The following is a 22,271-nucleotide window of genomic DNA, read 5'->3' on the forward strand; positions in this document are numbered from 1 at the left end:
GTAGCTGGCAGCTTTTTTCTGAAAGGGTTTTTAATGGTGGTTCCTTTAGCTCTTTAGATTTTTTTTTTTCCTTATGCGCACTGTATTCTTTTTTTCTTTTCTGTTTTTTTTTTTTTTTTTAAACCTGGACAAGTTAAGCACTGAAGGTATCGATGGTTGTCAGTGATTGAATAGTCAGTGGCTCAAAAAATGCCTTCTCCTTGGACTCTAAATAGAGAGATTCTGACCTGCAGCTTTTTGAGACAAAAGCAAGCAGGTGTTTTTTGGCCTGACCAGCAGATGAAAACAGAATTTTCCCTGATTATCAAACTAGTATTTACTTGGCTATTGAAAAAAATTCCAGATAATCCAGAACATATAAACACTCAAAAATTTTGCCTCTCACCTAACTTGGCTACATTCATTATTGTGGTATGTATCTTGTCTTTTTTTTGCCTGCCTGTGAATGTGTGTATTTTTATTAAAATGAGATCATTATACTTGTTATTCTACAATATGCTTTTTCATTCAACAATATGCTGTAGAGAGATTGCCATGTCTGTAGGTGTCAGTCTAAATCATTTGTCATGGTTGCATAGCATTTTGTTGAAAGAATGGCATGTAGTTTTGAAGGGAATAGCCAAAATCTAGTAGGTCTGTAATTTGGAGTAAAAAAGAAGTTTGTGTTGTGGATAAACTGCACTCTCCCTTCTGTAGAAAGGATGCTAGTTTTCAGGAATTTTGACTCGACCCTTCAGAATGGAGTTGAAAGGATTCTGGTAGCATATCTTCATATCTTCGCTTGATAGCTTTTATCAGTTTAAAGTGATTAAATATTCCTGTTGATGGCATTAAACATTGTGAATTCCTAGAATCTCAGAAATGATAAATTACTATAGTAATGGGGCAAAAGGTTGGAACACATGATTCATTCAGTTTTAGTGGAAGTTGACCATCATAGTTCCTTTGAATGAAGCTGCATTCAAATTGAAATCAGTTTTGAGAAGCTTAATTAACTTTTATGTTGAAAGATTACAGACTTATGAATGTTTTGAACCTTGCATGTTACTTAATGGAATTAAATATTAAACATCTTATCCATTTCTGTTTTTCTAACTCCATAATTTTGTCATTTCACTCATTTGTATTGTAAAACTAAGGGTTAGCAATATTATAAAAACATGGACGCCTGGGTGGCTCAGTCAGTTAAACGTCCAACTTTGGCTCAGGTCATGATCTCATGGTTTGTGAGTTCAAGCCCCACATGGCGCTCTCTGCTGTCAATACAGAGCCTGCTTCGGATCCTCTGCTCCTGCCATCCTCACATCAAAAATAAATAAACATTAGGGGCACCTGAGTGGCTCAGTTGGGTAAGCGTCCGACTTCTGCTCAGGTCGTGGTCTCACGGTTTTGTGAGTTCGAGCCCCGCATCTGGCTCTGTGCTCACAGCTCGGAGACTGGAGCCTGCTTCAGGTTCTGTGTCTCCCTCTCTCTCTGCCCCTCATACTCTCTCTCTGTCTCTCTCAAAAATAAATACAACATAAAAAAAAAAACATTAAAAAAATTAAAATAATGTGAGTAGGGGCGCCCGGGTGGCTCAGTCGGGTAAGCCTTTGACTTCGGCTCAGGTCATGATCTTGTGGTTTGTGGGTTTGAGCTCTGCATCATGCTCTGTGCTGACAGCTCGGAGCCTGGAGCCTGCTTGGGATTCTATGTCTCCCTTTCTCTCTGCCCCTCCCTTGCTCGTACTCTGTCTCTCAAAAATAAACATTAAAAAAATTAAAAAAAATATATGATTAAAATAGAATATGATTACTTTGAACTTAGTCTGAAAGATTGAATACAAAATTTTAGATTCCGTGGAAAGCACTTTAGCCTTGTGCTTGGCACTTAGTGATTGCTCAGTAAGTGAGAGCTACTTCAAGAGGAGAAAGGGAGAATAGACACAGTTTTTAAGTATTGAAGTTTTCGTGATAATAGATTTAAATGATGTGTTAATATTTTCTAACACTTGTCATGCCGTAATAGTTTACAAGCACTTTTATGTGTTAACTCATGAAATCTTGGGAAATTGTGATAATCATCGTAATCACAATAGCATCAGTAAATTACTGCTTTTTATGAGCAAACGCTATTCTAAGCACTTTACAGGTATTTTAACGCATTTAATTTTCACAACCATGAAAGGTAGTTAGCATTATTATTGCTAATGATAATCTTTTTTTCAGGATTGCCACTTAGCAATATGAAGCTGTAAGTGTTGGATGACTCTGGTCAGGCATTACTCTCTTTAAGATATTTAACTGTAGGAGAGAATAGTCCCTAAGAAAGCACCCTTCCCATTTTATTGCCAGTGCTGGCATCCATGGTATTTATGTTAATTTCAGGTTGCATAGAAAACATAGCGGCTGTTTGCATAGCCTTTCATAACTTATAAGTAACCCTTATTTATCCTCCTAGTAACCTTCTGAGGTGAACAAAATAAAAATCTATTTCCAATTTGCAATTAAGGAAATGGAGGTTTGACATTAAAAGATAGCTGTAAGTCCTGTTTTGGTGAGTGTTGAAGCCAAGAGTAGAATTCACGTTTCCGGACTCAAGTTTGGTGTGTTTATTGCCAATATTTCTCAGAGGGTTTCATGAAAAATTTTTCCTGAAGGATAACACTAAGTACAAGATGAATAACATTTGCAAACAAATACGAAGATGTTTTAAGTAAAGTTACTCATCTTGATGTCCTTTTAAAAAATCTCACCCCCCTTAAGCAACCATATATATTCTTCCAAATAATTCTGTGTTTATTATACAAACATACAGGAGTATAAAAATAGGCGGAGGGTTGGTTTGTTTTTTACTGTTTACAGAAATGGATCATATTATGCATGTTACTTTGCCACCTGCTTCATTTTTCTTAAATTGTAAAACTCAGTGTTCCTTTAAATTGTTCTTTTATTTTTCTTTTAAAATACTATTTGAAAAAAAAATACTATTTGATATTCCTAAATTCAGTTTATATGCTACTTATCAGAAGCTCATTTATTTTATTTTGCTTTTTTTTCTTTTAAGTTTTATTTTTATTTATTTTTGAGAGAGAGAGCATGCACGGGAGGGGCAGAGAGAGAGGAGGAGAGAGAGAATCCTCAACAGGCTCCACACTGTTGCATGGAGCCTGATGTGGGGCTGGAACTCATACACTGTAAGATCATGACCTGAGCAGAAATCAAGAGCTGGATGCTTAACCAACGGAACCACCCAAGCTTATTTATTTTAAAACATGAGATAGTACTTGATAGTTGGATAAAATTGAGATAAGTTAATGACTTATTTTCCAAAGGCAGCATCATTCCAGATTAGTAGTCCAATACGGAAAATGCACTTGTGTATCCCCCAAAATAACTGTTCAGCTCTAAACTCAGGAGTTTTTCCATTATAGTTTTCAGAAAATATAATTCTAAATAATGCAAAGGTAGACCTGGATCGTGTTAGAATGGAGTGTGGTTGTGTATTTTGGGGCGTGGAAGGGAAGGACTGAATGTAAAAGTATAGTCTGTAGTGTAGTGATTCCCAAACTTTCTTGGTCCCATGTTGCCGGAGTGTCTTAGTAATTTTTTCACAGTGCTACTTAGCCATAGTAATATTTAACAGATACAAGTGTTTATGTAGTGAGATGCAAACTTAATGAGTATATATGTCTTAACAAAATAATACACATACATTGAAAAAATACTTTATTTCATTCTTTAAGAAACTACTTTTATACATTAATGAGATATGTGTACCTGTTGGTCACTGCACAACTTCTCAAACATAATTATTGGGCACGGCCATCTTCATTGCCTGTATCACATTACATTGATTTTTTTTTTTTAATGGGGCTTGCTTTTTTTTTTTTTTTTTTCCAACGTTTTTGATTTATTTTTGGGACAGAGAGAGGCAGAGCATGAACGGGCGAGGGGCAGAGAGAGAGGGAGACACAGAATCAGAAACAGGCTCCAGGCTCCGAGCCATCAGCCCAGAGCCTGACGCGGGGCTCGGACTCACGGACCGCGAGATCATGACCTGGCTGAAGTCGGACGCTTAACCGACTGCGCCACCCAGGCGCCCCAATGGGGCTTGCTTTTTATCACACCAACTCTTAAAACCCTGGCTATGAAAAGATAGGATGTCATTGAGAGGAATATCGCATTATCTAATGTTAAAACTGTGAATTACTTCACGGTAGATTGTGGGTGTCCACAGATGTGGAGTATCACTGTATTTCCCCTTATTTTTAATATCTCTTTGAGTACATCACAGCACCCTGGGGCTTCTTGGTGCACCATTTGAGAACCATGGGTTTAGTATTAGAACATAGGCTTTGGAGCCAGACAGCTGGGTTTTAAGTTATACCGCACCACATAGAATGAATTCGGGTGAAGTTGCAGTTTCTACATCTTATAAGATAGCGGTGAATGATAATATCTTTGTGGAGTTGTTGAGGGTAAAGCTCTTGGTAAGTGCCTGAATAGTTCTGTGGTTTATAGACCTCAATAAATTTTAATTCTGTAGATGATGGTTGTGAAACAGGGAGGTGAAGGAAATACAGGTTCAGGGAATAAGGTGATGGTGGAAGGGAGTGTTCTTGAAGTAATCATAGACTCCATCTCTCATGGATAGGTGAAAATTTGGTCTATTTTTGAAGTTTGGCTGGTGTTTGAACATGTAAGTAAGATAAGCACAGTACCAGGCTGAAAAAAAATGGTTAAAAAAATGAGGAATACTGATGGTTTACTTATCAGATACTCATTTACTACTAACCTTGGCAATGGTATTCTGTTCACAACTTACTTTCATATGCCATGTTAACACTTGATCCAGGACACTTCTTTATAACCGGGCAGCATTCAGTTTAAAATTTAACCACATCGGATTATTTTCTGTTTCCATTTAAATGCCCTTACATATGGCAGGGATGCTGGCTGCTTTGACCTAGAACTATCCGTTAGTGGTCTAATTCCTTAGAGTGGTACTGCTGTGCTGTCGTCAAAAAATAAAAAGAAGAGGCACTGAAATGATCAGTTTTAAATATCTGGCTAATTGCTTCAGTTCACCAAGCTGGATTTGTTTTGTTTTTATCATGTTTCATTTCTGAACTTAATGAAAAATTTATACTGATTATGTAAGGATAGTTTATCTCTAGAAAACTGAGGAGGCATAAAGGGAAAAACATCTTTTTAAGTTGCTGTATAAAAATTACTGAAACACACTCATACGTTGTACTTAGGGGAAAGTCATCTTTGTGTAGAAATAGAAGAAGCATCCTTGAAATCACACATGCTTAGGTGTAAATGTAAATTATTTCCTTTATTTTTTGATATTTAAACTTCCTTAAACTATCTTTCAGTTAATTTTCCAATTGGTAGGATTTAATTTTTATAACATAAAAACCTAATGGAAATTGTGTGTGTGTGTGTGTGTGTGTGTGTGTGTGTGTGTGTGTGTGTGTCTTGAATGTCTATGGTATAAAGCTTTTCCTGACCTGAACTTACATGATAAATCCTGTAGAATGTGTTGACTCTTTTTTTGGGTGGGAGGGGGGAGCTGTTTGGAACCATGGTGTGTTTATGTGTGGATGTGTATATATATTCTACAGCCATTGTAGTATTTCTTATATTAAGTCATTGCGAAAGTCTTGGTGGGTTTCATTAAAGAACGAAATTAGTTTGGACCAATCCTGATTTTTTGGAAATCTTGATTTTTTTTTTTTTTTCCCCCTCCCAGATACAGAGAATCTGGTTATATACTCTTGATGTTTCTTCCTACTAAAGCATGCAAGTCTGTGAAAAGTTATTTATTTTGAAGCCTTCTTAAGGCCTGGCCTCCATTGCCTTCACATTTTGCAAGATCTTTCTGTCTTTTTGGCTGTGTCATGTGGGTTCCAAAAAAGTAACAAGTCTGAACAAACAGTGCCTGCCTAGATTCTGGCCATACTGAATGAAAAGACTAGAATGGATGTGGCCTAGGCTTTTTTCACTTGAGTTGGCAAAGGGCACCATCAGACAAAATAGCCTACCACCTACATTGATTTAGTTTGTTTAGAATCATAAATAGAAACCATAAGGGGGGGAGGGGGCGTGGGTTGAAAAGTCACTATTTCAAGAAGTTTTATTCTTTTTTTTTCTTTATTTTTAAAAAATGTTTATTTTTGGTAGAGGAAGGGAGAGAGCGTGAGCTGGGTAGGGGCAGAGAGAGAGAGGGAGACACAGAATCCAAAACAGGCTCTAGGTTCTGAACTGTCAGCACCGAGTCTGATGCAGGGCTGGAACTCGTGAACCGCAAGATTATGACCTGAGCTGAAATCGAATGCTTAACCTACTGAGCCACCCAGGTACCGCCCCGCCCCCCTTTTTTTAAGAGAGTAAGAGCACGTGAGCTGGGGAGAGAGAGAGAGAAGCTTAAGCAGGCTCCACACTCAGAGTGGAGCCACATATGGGGCTCGATCCCACGACCCTGGGATCGTGACCTGAGCCAAAATCAAGAGTTGCATGCTTAACCGAGTGAGCCATCCAGGTGACCCAAGCACTGTTTTATCCTGTTCTAAGAAACTCAGTTAAAGTAATATATCTATAGGAAAAGTAATGAGAAAGTTTTAAATTCATTCTTCATAATCTTATGGTAATAGTCTACTTTTTAAATATAGATCGTTTGTACGTGATAGTGTGATTAACAAGGCAGCAGTAAAATTTGTCCTTAAGTTAGCGGTTTTAGCTCCCCTCTGCAGACTCTGACCCTGTTTGTGATTCTGTTTAACAACATGATGGCTTTTCTTCAAAAGTTCTTATATCTGACTGTATAGTATCTCAGCCATCCAGTTACATTCCATTGTTTGCTATCCTCGGAATGGTTTATAATCTGTTTTCTTCTCTGCTTAATTGTTCAGTATAGTCTCTTGAGTATCCTAATGATCAGTAATTTTCAGCTGTGTCAAATTCAGTGGCGTTTTGCTAGCATTGCTCTAATGCAGGTTAATTAGGTGAAAATTACACACTTGTTTGGGAAGATGTGTTTTGGGCTTGAGCCACTTTGGGAATATGTAGTCTTGAGTGGGAAACAGAGTTTAGAAGATGTAATGCACATAAAGATGCATTTCCTCATTTCCTCATTTGTGGAGTGTTGGTGGGTAAGAATAGGTACACAGAATTAAAAGTCATAAAATAATTACAGATCTACCCCTATCTAGAGATCTTGTTTCTTCAGGGAATGCTTCAAATAGTTCTTTGGAATGGAAATGAATGTGTTGAGTGTGTGCATTCTGGTGATTTAAATAAACTATAATTGCTTAATGTAATTAACTCTGTTTTGAATTAAATAATAGGAAGTTGCTGGACTGTAGAAATATAATTCTTTCTTTTTCTTTCTTGAATATACAGGGAAGTCGAGATAACATGAGTATTGTACTAGTTTGCTTTTCAAATGCTCCCAAGGTCTCAGATGAAGCGGTGAGAAAAGATTCAGAGCTGGATAAGCACTTGGAATCACGGGTTGAAGGTAAGTAAGAAAGGTGCTTTTTTTTTTTTTTTTTTTTTTTTTTTTTTAAGAAGGAAAGGAAAAGTATTCTTCTTGTTTATCAAGTAGTTTTTTTTTTAATTGGGAAAAAATGACTAAGTATTTCTAAACAAGGCCTTAAAAAACAGGCATCTGTCTGTCTGAGATTTACTGTCACATCTTGGACCAGTGAGTGGGAATTGATTGGCAGGGAAAAGAGAGAGGCCTATGATACCCTCAAGGAGAAAAATTCGAAAATACTGTTAAACCTTGCTATTTTATTGTCCCTTTCCTTTGTTATACTTTTAGTGGAGGAGTCCAGTGAAATTTGCCTCCAGGGTTATCATGAACATCAAGTGCTATAATTCCACTAATACTAATTCCCTCCTACCCAGTTAATCATAGGAATTCATTACCGTATGTTTTTATCTTCCCGATTAGAGTTAGCATTGGTGTTGTGAGAGATTATTGATTTTACAGTTGACCCTTGATCAGCGTGGGGGTTGGGGGTACAAACACACCACCATCCCCACCTCTTCCCCCAACACTCCCCACAAGTTAAAAATGCACACATAAGTTTTTACTCCCCTGAAACTTAATTGACTGGAAACCTCACTGATGACATAGACAGTCTACTAACACGTATTCAAAGTAAGCTAGAGGAAAGAAAGTGTTGTTAAGAAAATCATAAGGAGAAAATACACTTACAGTAGTGTACTGTATTGGAAAACAATCTATACGTGAATGGACCCATGCAGTTCAAACCTGAGTCATTCAAGGGTCAACTGTACTTACTTTTTTAATCTTTTATTTTGCAGTAATTTTAAATTTATAGAAGAGTTGAAAAAAAATCAGGAGAGCTCCCATGTACATGTAGTACCTTTTACTTAGATTCCCCATCTTGTTTACATTATAATTCATTTGACTTCTCTCTATATATACTTTCTGTAACATACCCAGTCTTCTCTCTCTGTCTCTGTCTCTGTCTCTGTCTCTCATGGCAATGTCTGGAGACCTTTTTGGTGTCAAACTGAGAGGGTGTCGCCAACTTCTAGTATGGCGTAGAGGCGGAGGATGTTGCTTAACATTTTGCAGTACACAGACGGCCTCTACAACAAAAATTTGTCTAGTCCAGGGCTCCTGGATGGCTCAGTTGCTTAAGCATCCAACTTCGTCTCAGGTCATGATCTCATAGTTTGTGAGTTCGAGTCCCTTGTGGGGCATGGTGCCGACAGCTTGGAGCCTGCAGCCTGCTTCGGATTCTGTGTGTGTGTCTCTCTCTGCCCCTCCTCCACTTGTGCTTCTCTCTCTCTCTCTCTCTCTCTCTCTCTTTCTCAGAAATAAACATTAAAAATTTTTTTTGTCTGGTCCAATATGTCAGTAGTGCTAAGGCTGAGAAATCCTGTGCTATAGAGATGCAAGTATAAGGCAGGAGAATTACAGTCCTGCCTCCAAGAAGCTTGCAGTCTTATGACACATTAACTATCATATGCAGTGGAAGTGTGCAGCGGTGTACCTGCTCCAGGCTTGGGTCAGAGACGCATTTGAGAAAGTGACATAAGAAGTTGAAACCTGAAGAATGAGTGTGAGTGAACTATGCAAAATAGGTTGGTCGGACTGGCAGAAAGAGCGTAGAAGTACATGTGAAGATCTAGAAGCAGGAGAAGGCTGCTCTGAATGGAGCCTGTGGGGATAGAGGGGTCAGGGGCAGAGTCGAATGGGAGTGGTGAAAGTTAAGGTCATGGTGAGGGCCTGGTGAGGCGTGGTGACCACCGAGGATACTGCTTTTTTGTTAACTTCAAGTCAGTTGGCACTGATTTTTGAGGAGTTTATATCATTCTTTTTAAATTTTTTTAATGTTTATTTATTTTTGAGAGAGAAAGAGACAGTGTGACTGGGGGAGGGGCAGAGAGAGAGGGAGACACAGAATCCGAAGCAGGCTCCAGGCTCTGAGCTGTCAGCACAGAGCCCAGTGCGGGGCTCGAACCCGTGAACCGTGAGATCATGACCCGAGCCCAAGTTGGACGCCCAACCAACCGAGCCACCCAGGAAACCCAAGGAGTTTATATCTTAATACTGGCCAAATAATCATGTACTAAATACCTGTTTTCCATAAATTTTAAATGTAAACGGAACATGTAAATGTTTTACTTTGTTCTAAGCTTCAGCAAGTTCTGTGACTCATTTTCCTTTTTTTAAATTGTTGTGGAACATTACTACTTAGGTATCAAAAACCTTATAAAACGACATGGATGGACCTAGAAAGTATTATGCTAAATGAAATAAGACCGAGAAAGGTAAATACCTTATGATTTCATTTCTATGTGGAATCTAGAAAACAAAACAGAAAGACTCCTGGATATGAGGAGCACACTGGTGGTTGCCAGAGGAAGGATAGGCAAACTAGGTGAAGGAGATTAAGAACTACAAACTTCCAGTTATCAAGTCACAGGCCTGAAAAGTACAGCATAGGGAATACAGTCAGTAATATTGCACTGGCGTCGTATGGAGACTGCGCTTGCCGTGGCGAGCATTTAGTAATGTATATAATTGTCGGATCACTGTGTACACCTGAAACGAATATAATACGTCAGCTATTCTTTGATTAAAAATAAGCAATCTTATAAAGTGATTTCTATTTTTTCTCCTTTTCCTTACAATCCTTATCCATCGCTGCTTTTTTTTTTGATAATTATAGTCTTAATAACTTTTGTATTTTTATATGAAATCAGATCAGATGTATATGCTTTTCCACATAGCTGTACTAACAGGGATCATTTTTAGTGATTATAAACCATTTCACTCGGCTTATACCAAAAATTTCTCCACTATTGCTGTATCATAGAACGTTTCCTTTGTTTCAGTTTTTGCTTTTATGTATGCACCTAACTTTTTATATTACTTTTTTTGTTCCTCGTGTGATAGTAAGATAATGTTTGCTTTTTTTACATTTGAAAATTGATACTACCAAATAGTACCCCTTGTTTCACTCTGTGAATCCGGACTTACCACATTAATTTAGGAACTCTGTTTAAAAACTTGCAGAAATTATGGAGAAGTCTGGTGAGGAAGGAATGCCTGATCTTGCCCATGTCATGCGCATCTTGTCTGCAGAAAATATCCCAAATTTGCCTCCTGGGGGAGGTCTTGCTGGCAAGTAAGTAGAACAAAAAGAACTAATTTTGAGTTCATTTATAATTAGTAATTAATTTTGGGTAAGAAGTATATCAGTTATCTAAAAATGAAATGAGTTGACGGTTCTTTTACTAGAGAAGAACTTTAAAATTTCATCCAAAAGAGATTTTTTTTAGGGGAATTATTTATCATGTGCTTTGAAGGTGAAGGTCCTATTTCCTTGATAAATGAGAACAAATTTGGGGTTGTGCTGGATCAGTTTCTGAGTGAGATATAGAAACTATGTTCTTGGCAAGTGTTTAAGTGTAGCAATTAATTTTTGAGAACGGTCCAGATGAAGTCTTATTTTAAATACTCAAGCTTAGTAATTGTATGCAATTTTAATAAACCTGAAGCGTCATTTTTTTTAGGCGCAATGTTATTGAAGCTGTTTATAGTAGGCTGAATCCACATAGAGAAAGTGATGGGGTAAGTTTTATTTCGTTTCTTAAGCATTTTAAATAATTTTATAATGTAAATACTAGATATAATACTTTCACATAATGAAATCTGTAATAAAGTATTAGTACTTCTCATGTTAAGGAGTCAGTTAAAGTTTAAGGGAATGTATAGAAATGGAGGTAGAGATACAGTTCTGTTCTGTAGATAGACTTGCCACTTAATGGGCACCGAGTACCTTTTTGTTGGGCTGTACTTACTTCCTCCCTGTGTGTCTGCCTTTCCTTCTCCCTCTCCCTTAAATCTTGAGGCAAAGAATGTGCTTTGAAGTATCTCAGTTTCTCCTTCAGCAGGCTGCTACCATCACTAGAACGTAGTGATAGAGAAAATGAGCTATTCTTTTAAAGACCTGACTCTCAGTGCCCCTGTGTGCCCAGTTGAATACCTAAGGATAATTTCTTTCTAACCTTAGCGTTGCCGCTGTAGGCATGTGTGTCGAGCTGAGATAACCATTTTTGCTGTCTCTGCTGTGCTTCCTCAGAGCAGAACTCTGTCACTTTGCCTTCCTTACTGCTGTTGATGTGCTGTCAGCCGCGTCTCTGTAGTGTTTTTATCTTGGTACTAGTGCCAGAAGACAAAACAGTGCCTCCTTCTCCTCCTCCTCCTCGTCCCCCTCTTCCCTCCTCCTCCTCCTCCTCCTCCTCCTCCTTCTTTTTTTTTTTTTTTAATTGTCCTGTATTTCAAAGTCAGTAATTCAAATAAGTATTTTCTCGTAGGGTTTTGAAGTTTTCGGACGTCTGTAAATGAATAACTTAATTTTTAACACTTATGCTTGAAAGATTTAAGGGAGCCCAAGTTAGTAATGAAACTCATTGAGAAGAAATAGACTCACCCTCCAAGTCTCCAGCTCCTGGTGACAGGTCTTGAGAGAGACGTCAGCCACTGGTATCCTCTCAATTGCACTGTATTCCTTTTTGTGCAGCAAAATCCTCTTGTTTCTTTTTTCTGAACAATAAAAGTGTCCTTGCAAAAAGGAACATTTTACAATTAATACATTGTAGTGAGTTGAATAAAAGTGACACTGTATACTGCTAATAACAGGATTTATATCTTGGTCTAGAGCAGTGGTCCTGAGTCTTTCTTTGGTGTTCGGTACCTCAGAGTGTTAAGAATTGTATCTAAAGCTATGAAAATTAATTTAAAAATGTCATGTGATACCTTTGAGAACCCTAAATCAAACAAATGAGGACAGAAGTTGGGGCGGCCATGACTGAAAAGTTCGTCGTAAGTGGGTGGTGGAGTGAAGACAGGCTGGTCTCTTCAGCTAGATTATAGGTTCCACACAGCATCCAGTACTATGGTTAGGGGAAATAAACCCTCAAAAGGTAGTTACTGATTCATTACTAGCTGTCTAAGTGCTCCTGTTTCTTCATGTGTGTGAAAATGTAACCCCGGTGTGTAATCTTAGAAAATAATTTTGGGGTACCTGGCTGGCTCAGTCTAGATAGAGCACGCGACTCTTGATCTCAGGGTCATGAGCTCAAGCCCTACATTGGGGGTGGAGCCTACTTAAAAAAAATTGTTTCATTATGCCTTGCCAAATTTCTTTGTCCCTCAAAAAGTTGGCTACTTTTACTCCAGATACGATTTTTAAAATGCCTCAGAACCCTAAATTAACATTGGGGTTAATGTTTTAAACTTTTTTAAAAAATAGAAAGTACTTATACACAGCTCAATAAACAGTGAATGAATAAACAACAGAGCCATGAAACTGAAGAGAAATCCTCAGGATAAAAAACTGGCCTTGAATATGAGTATTCTATGACTGTGTATAAGTTAGGAGATGCATAAGCTTTCTAGTAACTTCAGCAGATGAAACACGGACAGTCTACCCTGAGGTGAAGTGATACAGCGGGGAGACTACAGAACATGAGGCATGGTTCCATCTCTCCTGTCATTGCAGCTTGCCGTGTCCACATAAACACACCAGTTAAAGAATACAGTGTTTCACATCATTTGGTAAAGAATAGAAAGAAGTGACAGAATAGGGAATGTGATTCATTTCCATGTGACCTGTACGCTGATTGCCTGGCAAGTCCGAATTACAGATAAGAGGGGATTTGAAGAGTGATGAGAATGACAAATGAAATGAGGAGGATGGTAGTTCAAGTGGACGGGAGAGGCAAGAACAAAGTATAAGCCAGTCTTTAAAGAAAGGACCTCATTTTGTCCAGAGCATAGAGCTGCTGTGGTTAAAAAAAAAAAAAAAAAAAAAAAAAAAAAAAAAAAAAATTAGGATGTGGGGCGCCTGGCTGGCTCAGTTGGTTGAGTGTCTGACTTCGGCTCAGGTCACGATCTCATGGTTCATGAGTTGGAGCCCCACATCGGGCTCTTTGCTGTCAGCACAGAGCCGACTTCAGATCCTCTGTCCCTCCTGCCCCTCCCCAGTCCCTCTCCTGCTTGTTCTCTCTTTCTCTCAAAAACCAATGACCATTTGGGGAAAAAAAAAAAAAAAGAACTTAGGATGCCAGAAGTACTTTTGGAGAGACTGGAGTGCCCCCCCCCCTTTTTTTTTTCTCGAAGTTTATTTATTTGTTTTGAGAGAGGGGCGGGAGGAAGGGGTGAGAAAGAATCCCAAGCAGGCTCTGTGCTGTCAGTGCAGAGCCCAGTGCAGGCTTGATCTCAGCAACCGTGAGATCACGATCTGGGCTGAAATCAAGAGTCAGACGCTTATCTGACTGAGCCACCCAGGCGTTCCTGGAGAGGCCTTTTGAACTTTATATTTTACAGAGAGGAGCCACCATCTGTTTGGAGCATAAGAATGATAGACCCAAAGGAATATCTCTGGTATTTTAATCTGTTAGAAACATGTGCACATTAGATTAAAGAGATGCTGGCAGTCAAGTAGCGAAATAATTGCAGAGATCAGATGATAAGCGTAAACTCATTATCAGACAGATATGCGGATTAGAGAAACTTCCCTGTTTACTATAAAAAGTAACTTTTGCAGTCCAGAGCCCTCTTTTGGGAAATACCACTTTGCCCTTTCAGAATAATCATGACCTTAGAAAAATGTTGAACCATCATCACTAGTAGCAGAAATGTAATCAAAGAACACAAAGAAGCAGAAAAAAAATGATTATAGGTCATTATAGGTGTTTAAGTTTTTACTTCTTAAGCTACTGTAGCAGTGAGTGAGGCACAGACGTGCTATATAAGTGCTTCTTAACTTAGTTAGATGTGTGCCGTGTGGAAGATGTTGCCGAAGTACAGTGGCAGGAGCCCAGGTTAGTTTACAGAATGGGAAAGACAGCAGAGTGCTGGAAATACAGAAGAGGAGCCAGTTGGGACATTTTATAAAAATTGGGGTTTTTTTAAGTAACAAAAATAAAAATTTTGTTCAGACATTTTAAAAAATGAGGGGGACACCTGGGCGGCTCAGTTGGTTAAATGTCCAACTTCGGCTCAGGTCGTGATCTCACAGCTCGTGGGTTCGAGCCCCATGTTGGGCTCTGTGCTGACAGCTAAGAGCCTGGAACCTGCTTCGGATTCTATGTCTCCCTCTCTCTCTGCCCCTCCCCTGCTCATGTTCTCTCTCTCTCTCTCAAAAATAAGTAAACATTTAAAAAATTAAAAAAAAAAAAAAAGAATGCTAGTCAGAGTTAATTCGAGTTAATCCTAAGATGTCTGCTTCATATCAGAGATAGAATTATCTGGCTGTAAATGCCTATAAGTAATTTGGGGATTACTTATGGAAATAGGGATTCATTTATTTTTCTTATATGAAAAGAAAATCTTGTGGATAATGTATTTCAGAAGGCCCAGTGGAATGTAAGTCAGAAATTAAAACATTTAAAACATATTCAGAAAGTTCATTATTGAGAGGCGTCTTCTGAAGTTGTCTACTAAATTTGTTTCTTAGTTCAACCTGTTGGAGTATGTTAAGACTTCTTAATGCAAGCAGTATTGACATTTTCCCACCTAGTAAAATCTTTGGAAGAGTCTAGCAGGAATTCTTAGGTGGTCTGTGAATCCCCAGAAAGTTTTTGAAAATGTGTTTATGTGTGTACATACGCAGTTTTTAACGAGAAGTATAGTATGTCTGCAGTTTTCATCAGTTCCTCAAAGGCGTCTGTGACCCCCAAAGAACAATCACCTAGAGGACCAGAAAAAGTAAAACTGCATTTTGCTCTAAACTGTTCTTACCTTAGGCAGGGCTCTGAGATCATGGCTTTTTTCTTCTTCCAAAATGCTAGGTTGGGGTGCCTGGCTGGCTCACTAGATGGAGCATGTGACTCCTGATCTTGGGGTCATGAGTTCAAGGCCCACACTGGGTATGTAGATTACTAAAAAATAAGCTATTTCATTGGTTTAGGTTCTAATCTTAAAAAAAAAAAAATGGTAGGTTGCGTCTTATAACTAGAGGTAGAAATTTCTGCGAGATCTGTGACTTCATCTGATTTATTTATGGCTATAGTCCCGGCACCTACAACAGTGCCTGGCATGTGGTGAGAACTCAGTAAATACTTGCTAAATAAGAGCCATTTCTATTTATTAATTTCTAGGTGTTTGCTTCAGACTATCCTTAAGTCATATATTTAAAAAAAATAATCTGAGGTTGCTAATTTGTATGAAAGTACATGTATAGAGTTTTATATTTTCCATGGAAAAATGTTAAGTTCTTCCCTCAAAGAATACTTAAAATGCTTTTTAATTAGTATATTACTGATCAAGTAGCCATATAGGTTGATGATTTTCCAAGGGCAAAGGGGAGACTTGTAGCTGTCCAGTTGTTGGATATGTATACAGTCATAGGTGATATCCTCAACACCCTTCTTTTAGAGGTGAGCCTGAGAGTCAGGGAAAGGAAGTAGTTAGCCTAGGTTGCAAAGCTAAATAAATGATACAGCCAGAATTTCAGTCTAAGGCATGGGGATTCCCAGAACCATTGTCTTTACACCTTTCCGTGTTATCTAAGATATTTAGAGATTACATATATGTCTGTACCCCATCTCTTTACTAGCCATGAAAAATCATTCCTCATTCTTTTGTGAATCTCCTGTTTAATAGTCTTAAGATACTCTGGTTTTGAGGAGGAATATCTCATAAAGTTTTTGAAACTAAGCAGCCAAGCGCGATATCTTATCAGTTATTTTTCTTTTAAATAGTACACATTTTTGTTTGTCTTAATCCAAAATCTTTTTTAAGGCATTTGAATTTTTGAGAAGGGAGGAAAGACCAGACAAAAGCCCAAAAGAATCTTCGTATTCTGTTTTCACATTAAGTTTTATATATAGCCTTTCTGTTGATAATTTCAAATAGATCAGTTACAGTAAACATAGCTGCTTTTACATTTTTATATCACAGTTTCAGGACTGTGTGCGTACTAGTCTTTTGGTAAATTGTTTTCTTTTTTACTTCTCAGAACATATTTATGGAGAAGATCTATACTGTTTGAAAATATGCCAAACTTTAGTCTATTTTTAAGAATGGTACGACATACTGCTTCTCTAAGCTGTGTGGTCTTGATCATTTAAATGACTCTTTAAAATGATTTCAGATTCATTAAATTTTACATAATCCTTGCAGATAACAGCTAATTAGATTCTTCCTTAGTCGTCGTTAATTTTATCTCATGAACTCATAGTTGAGAATTTTTAGCTCTAAAAGTTATTTTTAGCTGAGAAGCAGAGGATAGGACTGTACCAAAAACACAGTAAATATTTATTCTTTACTTTCTTCTCCATTGTTTTAGCTAATCGTTTGAAGAATTTTGCTTATGGCAACTGCATTAACAAATGCTGCAAATAAATACTAGCTAAAGTTTATCTTCTAAATGTGCTTAAAAATTTCCCCCTTCTGTTCACTGTCTATATTCCAGTGTCTTATTTTGGAGAAAGCAGTATTTTCATGAGAGATTTGATTCTTTTAAACTGTGTTTGTCTAGATGACAGTGAAACCTTGAAAATAAAAACAGAGGGTAAAGGTCTATATTCTCATCTCCATAATTGCCTTTAATTTAGTTTGCAGAGTACTTTTAAACCATCCCATCTAATGGAATTTTTTTGTCCTATAATTTCATTAGTCTCTCTGTATCAAGGAAATGCATTGTAGACTTGACTATGAAATAATTTGTGGCCCACTTGTACAATAATTTTAAGCAATATTTCTTTAGTGAGTGTCCGTTTATATGGGGCATTTGCTACGCAAAAATGGTTACCATCATGTATTCAAAAGAACATGCAGGGGGACATTGGTGCTAATTATACCTGTATACAATCTGAACTGTGTCACTTAACTAGCATTCTCACTCTGATAAATAACTTCGGTCTCTCTGAGCTTATAAATTTCCTCACTTATAAAAATAAGGGTTGCAGTACCTATTAGGTAGGGTACCTATGAGGATTAAATGAGATGATATGCATAAAGTTCCAAGTACAGACATTAATTACAGAAAGGAATATGAAATTCTCTTTACCTCAGAGAGCTTACAATCTAATTGGAAAGATTTATTAACAGTTGCAAGGTGAACTGATGGCTGTAATAGATGTGTAATCGTGATGTAATGTATATATGAGTTCAGGTAAAAAAAAAAAACCAAAAAAGTACAGCCAAACAGTAGGTTCCTTTTCTAATATTAATGAAAATCCATAAGAGAGTTGCAAAACAGTATTGTGAAGAGTCCAATGAAATGGCTGGGTAAGAGGTCTCATCCATCTATCTTTTATCGAGCACAGTAGGGAAATGTAATTTGTCTTGAGATAAAATGACTTTTAAATGTGGTCATTAGCTCAAGTTCTTTTCAGTTCAGTGGCTCTGTGATGGCAGCCGTTGTAAATCCATCCCAATTTAACTTACAAGTTTGGTTTTAATGGGTTTTTTTTTTTTTTTGAAAGCAGCTACTCCTCCCCAGCTAGCACTCCTACAGAATCCACAGAGACATAGTAGACACTTGCTGTAGTAACAGGTGTCAGTTGGAGAGCAAGAGGTGCTGTATCTTTCGAACCCACCAAAATTGAAATGCAACTAACATAACATTTTCATCAATAAGTTCCAGTAACAAGAGTCTGTATCACAGGTTCTGTGTATCAGAATCGCCTGGCAGGCTTTAAAAAACTCACCCCACCCCAGTGAATCTAAATATCATGTGATCGAACTTTAGGGGGGGGCGCCTGGCGGGCTAGAAGCGTGCAGCTCTTGGTCTTGGGCCGTGAGTTTGAGCCCCACATTGGGTGTAGAGAGTACTTACATAAATAAAGCTTTAAAAAAAAAAAGTTTAAAAAACTCACCCCAACCCAATGAGTGTGATTATCATTTGCTTAAAACTTCAGTATGTATATGATTTGAAAAGCTCCACAGGCAGTCCTGGTACGAAATTAGGGTTGATCATCACTTCAGAATTTGTTTCAATGTCCTAGAAGGGCTTTTTGTTTTTTGGTTTTTTTTTAATTTAATTTAATTTATTTATAAAAAGGGAGTTGAGTTTTTTTGGGTCAGGGGGGTGCGGTGGGGAGATTCTTATGCCCTCTACTGAAAGTTCTTTGTGATATACTATCAAGGAGAAAATTGCCTTTTGGAAAACTTGATTAAAGACCAATACAGTTTATGATTAGCAAGCATTCACCCAGTTGTTCCTTCGTAACCTTCCCTGAATAGATTCAAATGAGAAACTTTATATAGGGAAACATGTTTATTTAGCACATAAGGAAAGGTAAGGGAGAAAAAATAAGAAAAATCTTAACAGCACATTTTATTATGTTTTCTCCACCCGGTAAATTTTGCAAATTAAGAAAAGCAAAAGTTATTTGGGGCACCTGGCTGGCTCAGTTGGAAGAGTACGCAACTCTTGATCCTTGGGTCGTAACTTCAAGCCCCCATGTTGTGTGTAGAGATCACTTAAATAAATAAAAACTTTTTAAAAAGGAAAAAAAAAATTAAAAGTTATTTGACAGTTAACCTACTTGAGGTAGAAAATTGGAGAATTCAAAGAAAATGAAGCATCTATAACTTCACTATCCAATACCATCACTTGTATATTGCTGTATTTCCTGTCTTCCCAGGCACTTTACATATAACATCCTAAAATGAACAGATAATAGACATATACATACACATAAAACATACACAATGCACAGTATCATCTCTTGCTTTTTGCCACAAGGGCACTTTTTTTTCCCCCAAAGCATTCAGGTGCTCTCATTTTTCTAATAAGCGCTGCTATTTATTATGTGGTTATATCAGCATATCTTTGTTTCTTTGTTGCAGAATTGTAGAGTATCAGTTTCCAGAGATGGTTAAAAGTTTATGTCAGATCATCTAGATCAGTAACCATTTTTTTAGAGTTTTTTTTTCCCAACTTTTTTTAAACGTTTATTTATTTTTGAGAGAGAGAGAGAGACAGAATCCAAAACAAGCTCCAAGCTCTGAGCTGTCATCACAGAGCCCGATGTGGGGCTCGAACTCATGAACTGTTGAGATCATGACCTGAGCCGAAGTCGGACGCTTAACCAACTGAGCCAGCCAGGCGCCCTGATTTTCCCAACAGTTTATGGTAAAAACTCCCAAATATGGAGAATTGAAATGATCACAATGGACACCTACACACCTTCTACCTTGATTCAACAACTGTAAACATTTTACCATATTGGCTTTGTGTGTGTGTGTGTGTGTGTGTGTGTGTGTGTGTATTTTTTCCCCTTTCTTTCACAAACCTTTTAACAGTACGTTGCAGACATCATCTTGGCATATTCTGGCATGAAGCTCTTAAAAATGAGGACATTTTGGGTGCCCGGCTGGCTCAGTTGATAGAGAATTCAACTCCTGATCTTGGGGTCGTGACTTAAAGCCCTACATTGGGCATAGGGCTTAGTTTTAAAAAAAGAAAAAAATGAGGACATCTTTCCAACCATAAATCTAGTATTATAACCATAATACTATTATCATACCTAATAAGATAAAGATTATTATCTAGTGCCAATTCCAGATTTTCCCAGTTGTCCCTAGAATGCCTGTTACAGTAGTTATTTTGAACGATGGTCTAATCAGGCTGTTACGGTATCAGTCAAGCATATTAATGGAGTCTGTAACCAAGCCCCCACTTTCTTTTTTCCCTTGCCACTGAAAAAGAAGGGCCTGAGCCAGCTTTGTATAGCATGTCCTACATTCTGGATCATATGATTGTTTTCTTGTGTCCTTTAACTCAGTCCTCTATTCCCTGTTTTCCTGTAAATTGGGAACTCGCTTTATTAGATTTGTATTAAACATGTTTGGCAAGAACACACAGGACATGGCCCTACACTCCCTAATGCATCACATCAGGAGGCACATGATGTAAGGTTCTTCCTTTTAGACTGTCAGCTTAACTGTGATCAGCTTTGATGTGAGAGCGTGTTCGGCTAACGAGATTAAGCAGCTGCTATTGTAGAAACCTGTAAGTTTTCCAGAATTTAATAAAATAGGAAAGGAGTGAGTAGTTTCCTATTCATATCTTATTATCATGTTTAAAATAACTCGTTTATTTTTATCTAGAAATGTTTTAATTGAAGTATTTAAGTACAAAAAGGAAATAAAATTCTTATCCACAGAAGCATTAAGATTTCCCCAAAATCCAGTCTAAATTTATAGCTTTACATTTTGTGTCTCCTCTCCTACCTGTCATTTTGCAGAAGTGATGAAGAAACTAATGTTCTAATGGCCTGCTTTTCTGTCCTTTCCTGTTGCTTTAAACACTAATTTCCTTTTGTACTAAACCATTATAGCCAATTACTGGTTTTTCTTTTATAAGTAAGTCAGTTTTAGGAATGCTTGTGTTGCTGTCGAATTCCAGTAGCGGAGTAAATTTCAGATGGGGCTTCAAATGACAGTGTGGAATAAGATGTAAACTAGTTAATGGTAATTTGCTAAAGTCGACTTGATATTTCCATTGGAAGTTTTTATTGACACAAGTAAGACTTGATACGTATCTAATGAACTGTTCTCGTGCTTAGCCTATATTACTCGTGGTAGAGAAATGAGTGCTTTGCTGTGATATGTTATGATATACATGTGATATCCTAGTTTGTCTACTGACACTGGGGTCTTGAATCTTAAAAAAAGGCCTCCGAGGAAGCAGAGGAAAGTGGATCACAGGGAAAATTGGTGGAAGCTCTCAGGCAAATGAGAATTAATCATAGGGGAAACTACCGACAACTTCTGGAGGAGATGCTGACTAGTTACAGGCTAGCTAAAGTAGAGGGAGAAGAAAGCCCGGCTGACCAAGCTGCCACAGCTCCTTCTTCGAACAGTGATGCTGGAAGCCCAGTGACAATGCAGGAAGGCCATACTGAATCAAAAAGTGATCTTGCTGAATTAGACAGCTATAATGAAGATGCAGGGACAAAGATGAGTGGTAAACCCATGTGACCTGACTCCGTGGTAATATTTTTGTGATCTTTGATTTGATGGTTTTTACTTAGGAAGTGTAATGTATGCATTTATAGAACCATTTTGTTATTTGAACCCTTGGTCAACTAGTTTTATTACATTCATATAGCCTTGTTTTTTAAAGAAGGCCTTTGCATACACCTTTATCAGTTTAAAGTGGACTATTTCTAGAACTTTGAATTTAATAAAGTTATATGTCATTTCCTATTGTATGCCAGAAATGAGGCTACTAGTTATTCAAATCAATAGTTAAAGTCATACTAGACAGGATTAGAGATTACTGATAAGCGAGATTACATTATATTGTGGAAAAACTTGTTAATGTAGAATTATATTGCTTCACATTATTTTACATACTAGAACACTCATCGTTAGCTTTGTAATAAATTTGTGTTTTCTTTAGTAATTTCAGTTCCTCAAAGAATGGCAGATGCTGGCCTGTACTTTTTTTTTTTTTTCCAAGGATGATGATTTGTGTGTTCTTTGACTTGTTTATATTTTACATCTCTGTAGTTTTATTTTTAGAAGTTCTGAGCTATTGCATATGTGGTTATTTTTCCTTTCTCTGTATTCTTTATTGAAACCTATTTTTTGAAAAATCTATGTATTATTGATACAGCTTTGGTTTGTACATTCTGTATAGCCTAACTACATACATCAAAATGTATGTCAACCAAGTGTTTAGAATGAAATTATAAGTGTTCAAGTCCAAATAAAGCATGTGATGTGGAATAATCTATGCATGTTGTACTTATTTTTAAATCAAAACAAAA

At 37.4% G+C, this 22,271-nt stretch overlaps 1 protein-coding gene across 4 annotated transcripts in view; it reads left to right on the forward strand.

Moving 5' to 3' along the window:
- PPM1B (protein phosphatase, Mg2+/Mn2+ dependent 1B) overlaps positions 1 to 22,271 on the forward strand; it is a 96,627-nt gene that overhangs the window by 59,499 nt on the left and 14,857 nt on the right. For 2 of the 4 annotated variants that reach the window (XM_047851652.1, XM_047851653.1), the window contains exons 3-5: positions 7,389 to 7,506; positions 10,549 to 10,660; positions 11,049 to 11,106. In XM_047851652.1, the coding sequence (XP_047707608.1) occupies positions 7,389 to 7,506; positions 10,549 to 10,660; positions 11,049 to 11,106 (288 nt within the window). Of the gene's footprint in view, positions 1 to 7,388; positions 7,507 to 10,548; positions 10,661 to 11,048; positions 11,107 to 11,852; positions 13,407 to 21,171; positions 22,238 to 22,271 lie in introns of those variants that run through there. The other 2 variants (XM_047851651.1, XM_047851654.1) reach the window with 2 other exon arrangements.

Source organism: Prionailurus viverrinus, chromosome A3 (assembly GCF_022837055.1).
Source record: "Prionailurus viverrinus isolate Anna chromosome A3, UM_Priviv_1.0, whole genome shotgun sequence".
NCBI classification, from domain to species: domain Eukaryota; kingdom Metazoa; phylum Chordata; class Mammalia; order Carnivora; family Felidae; genus Prionailurus; species Prionailurus viverrinus.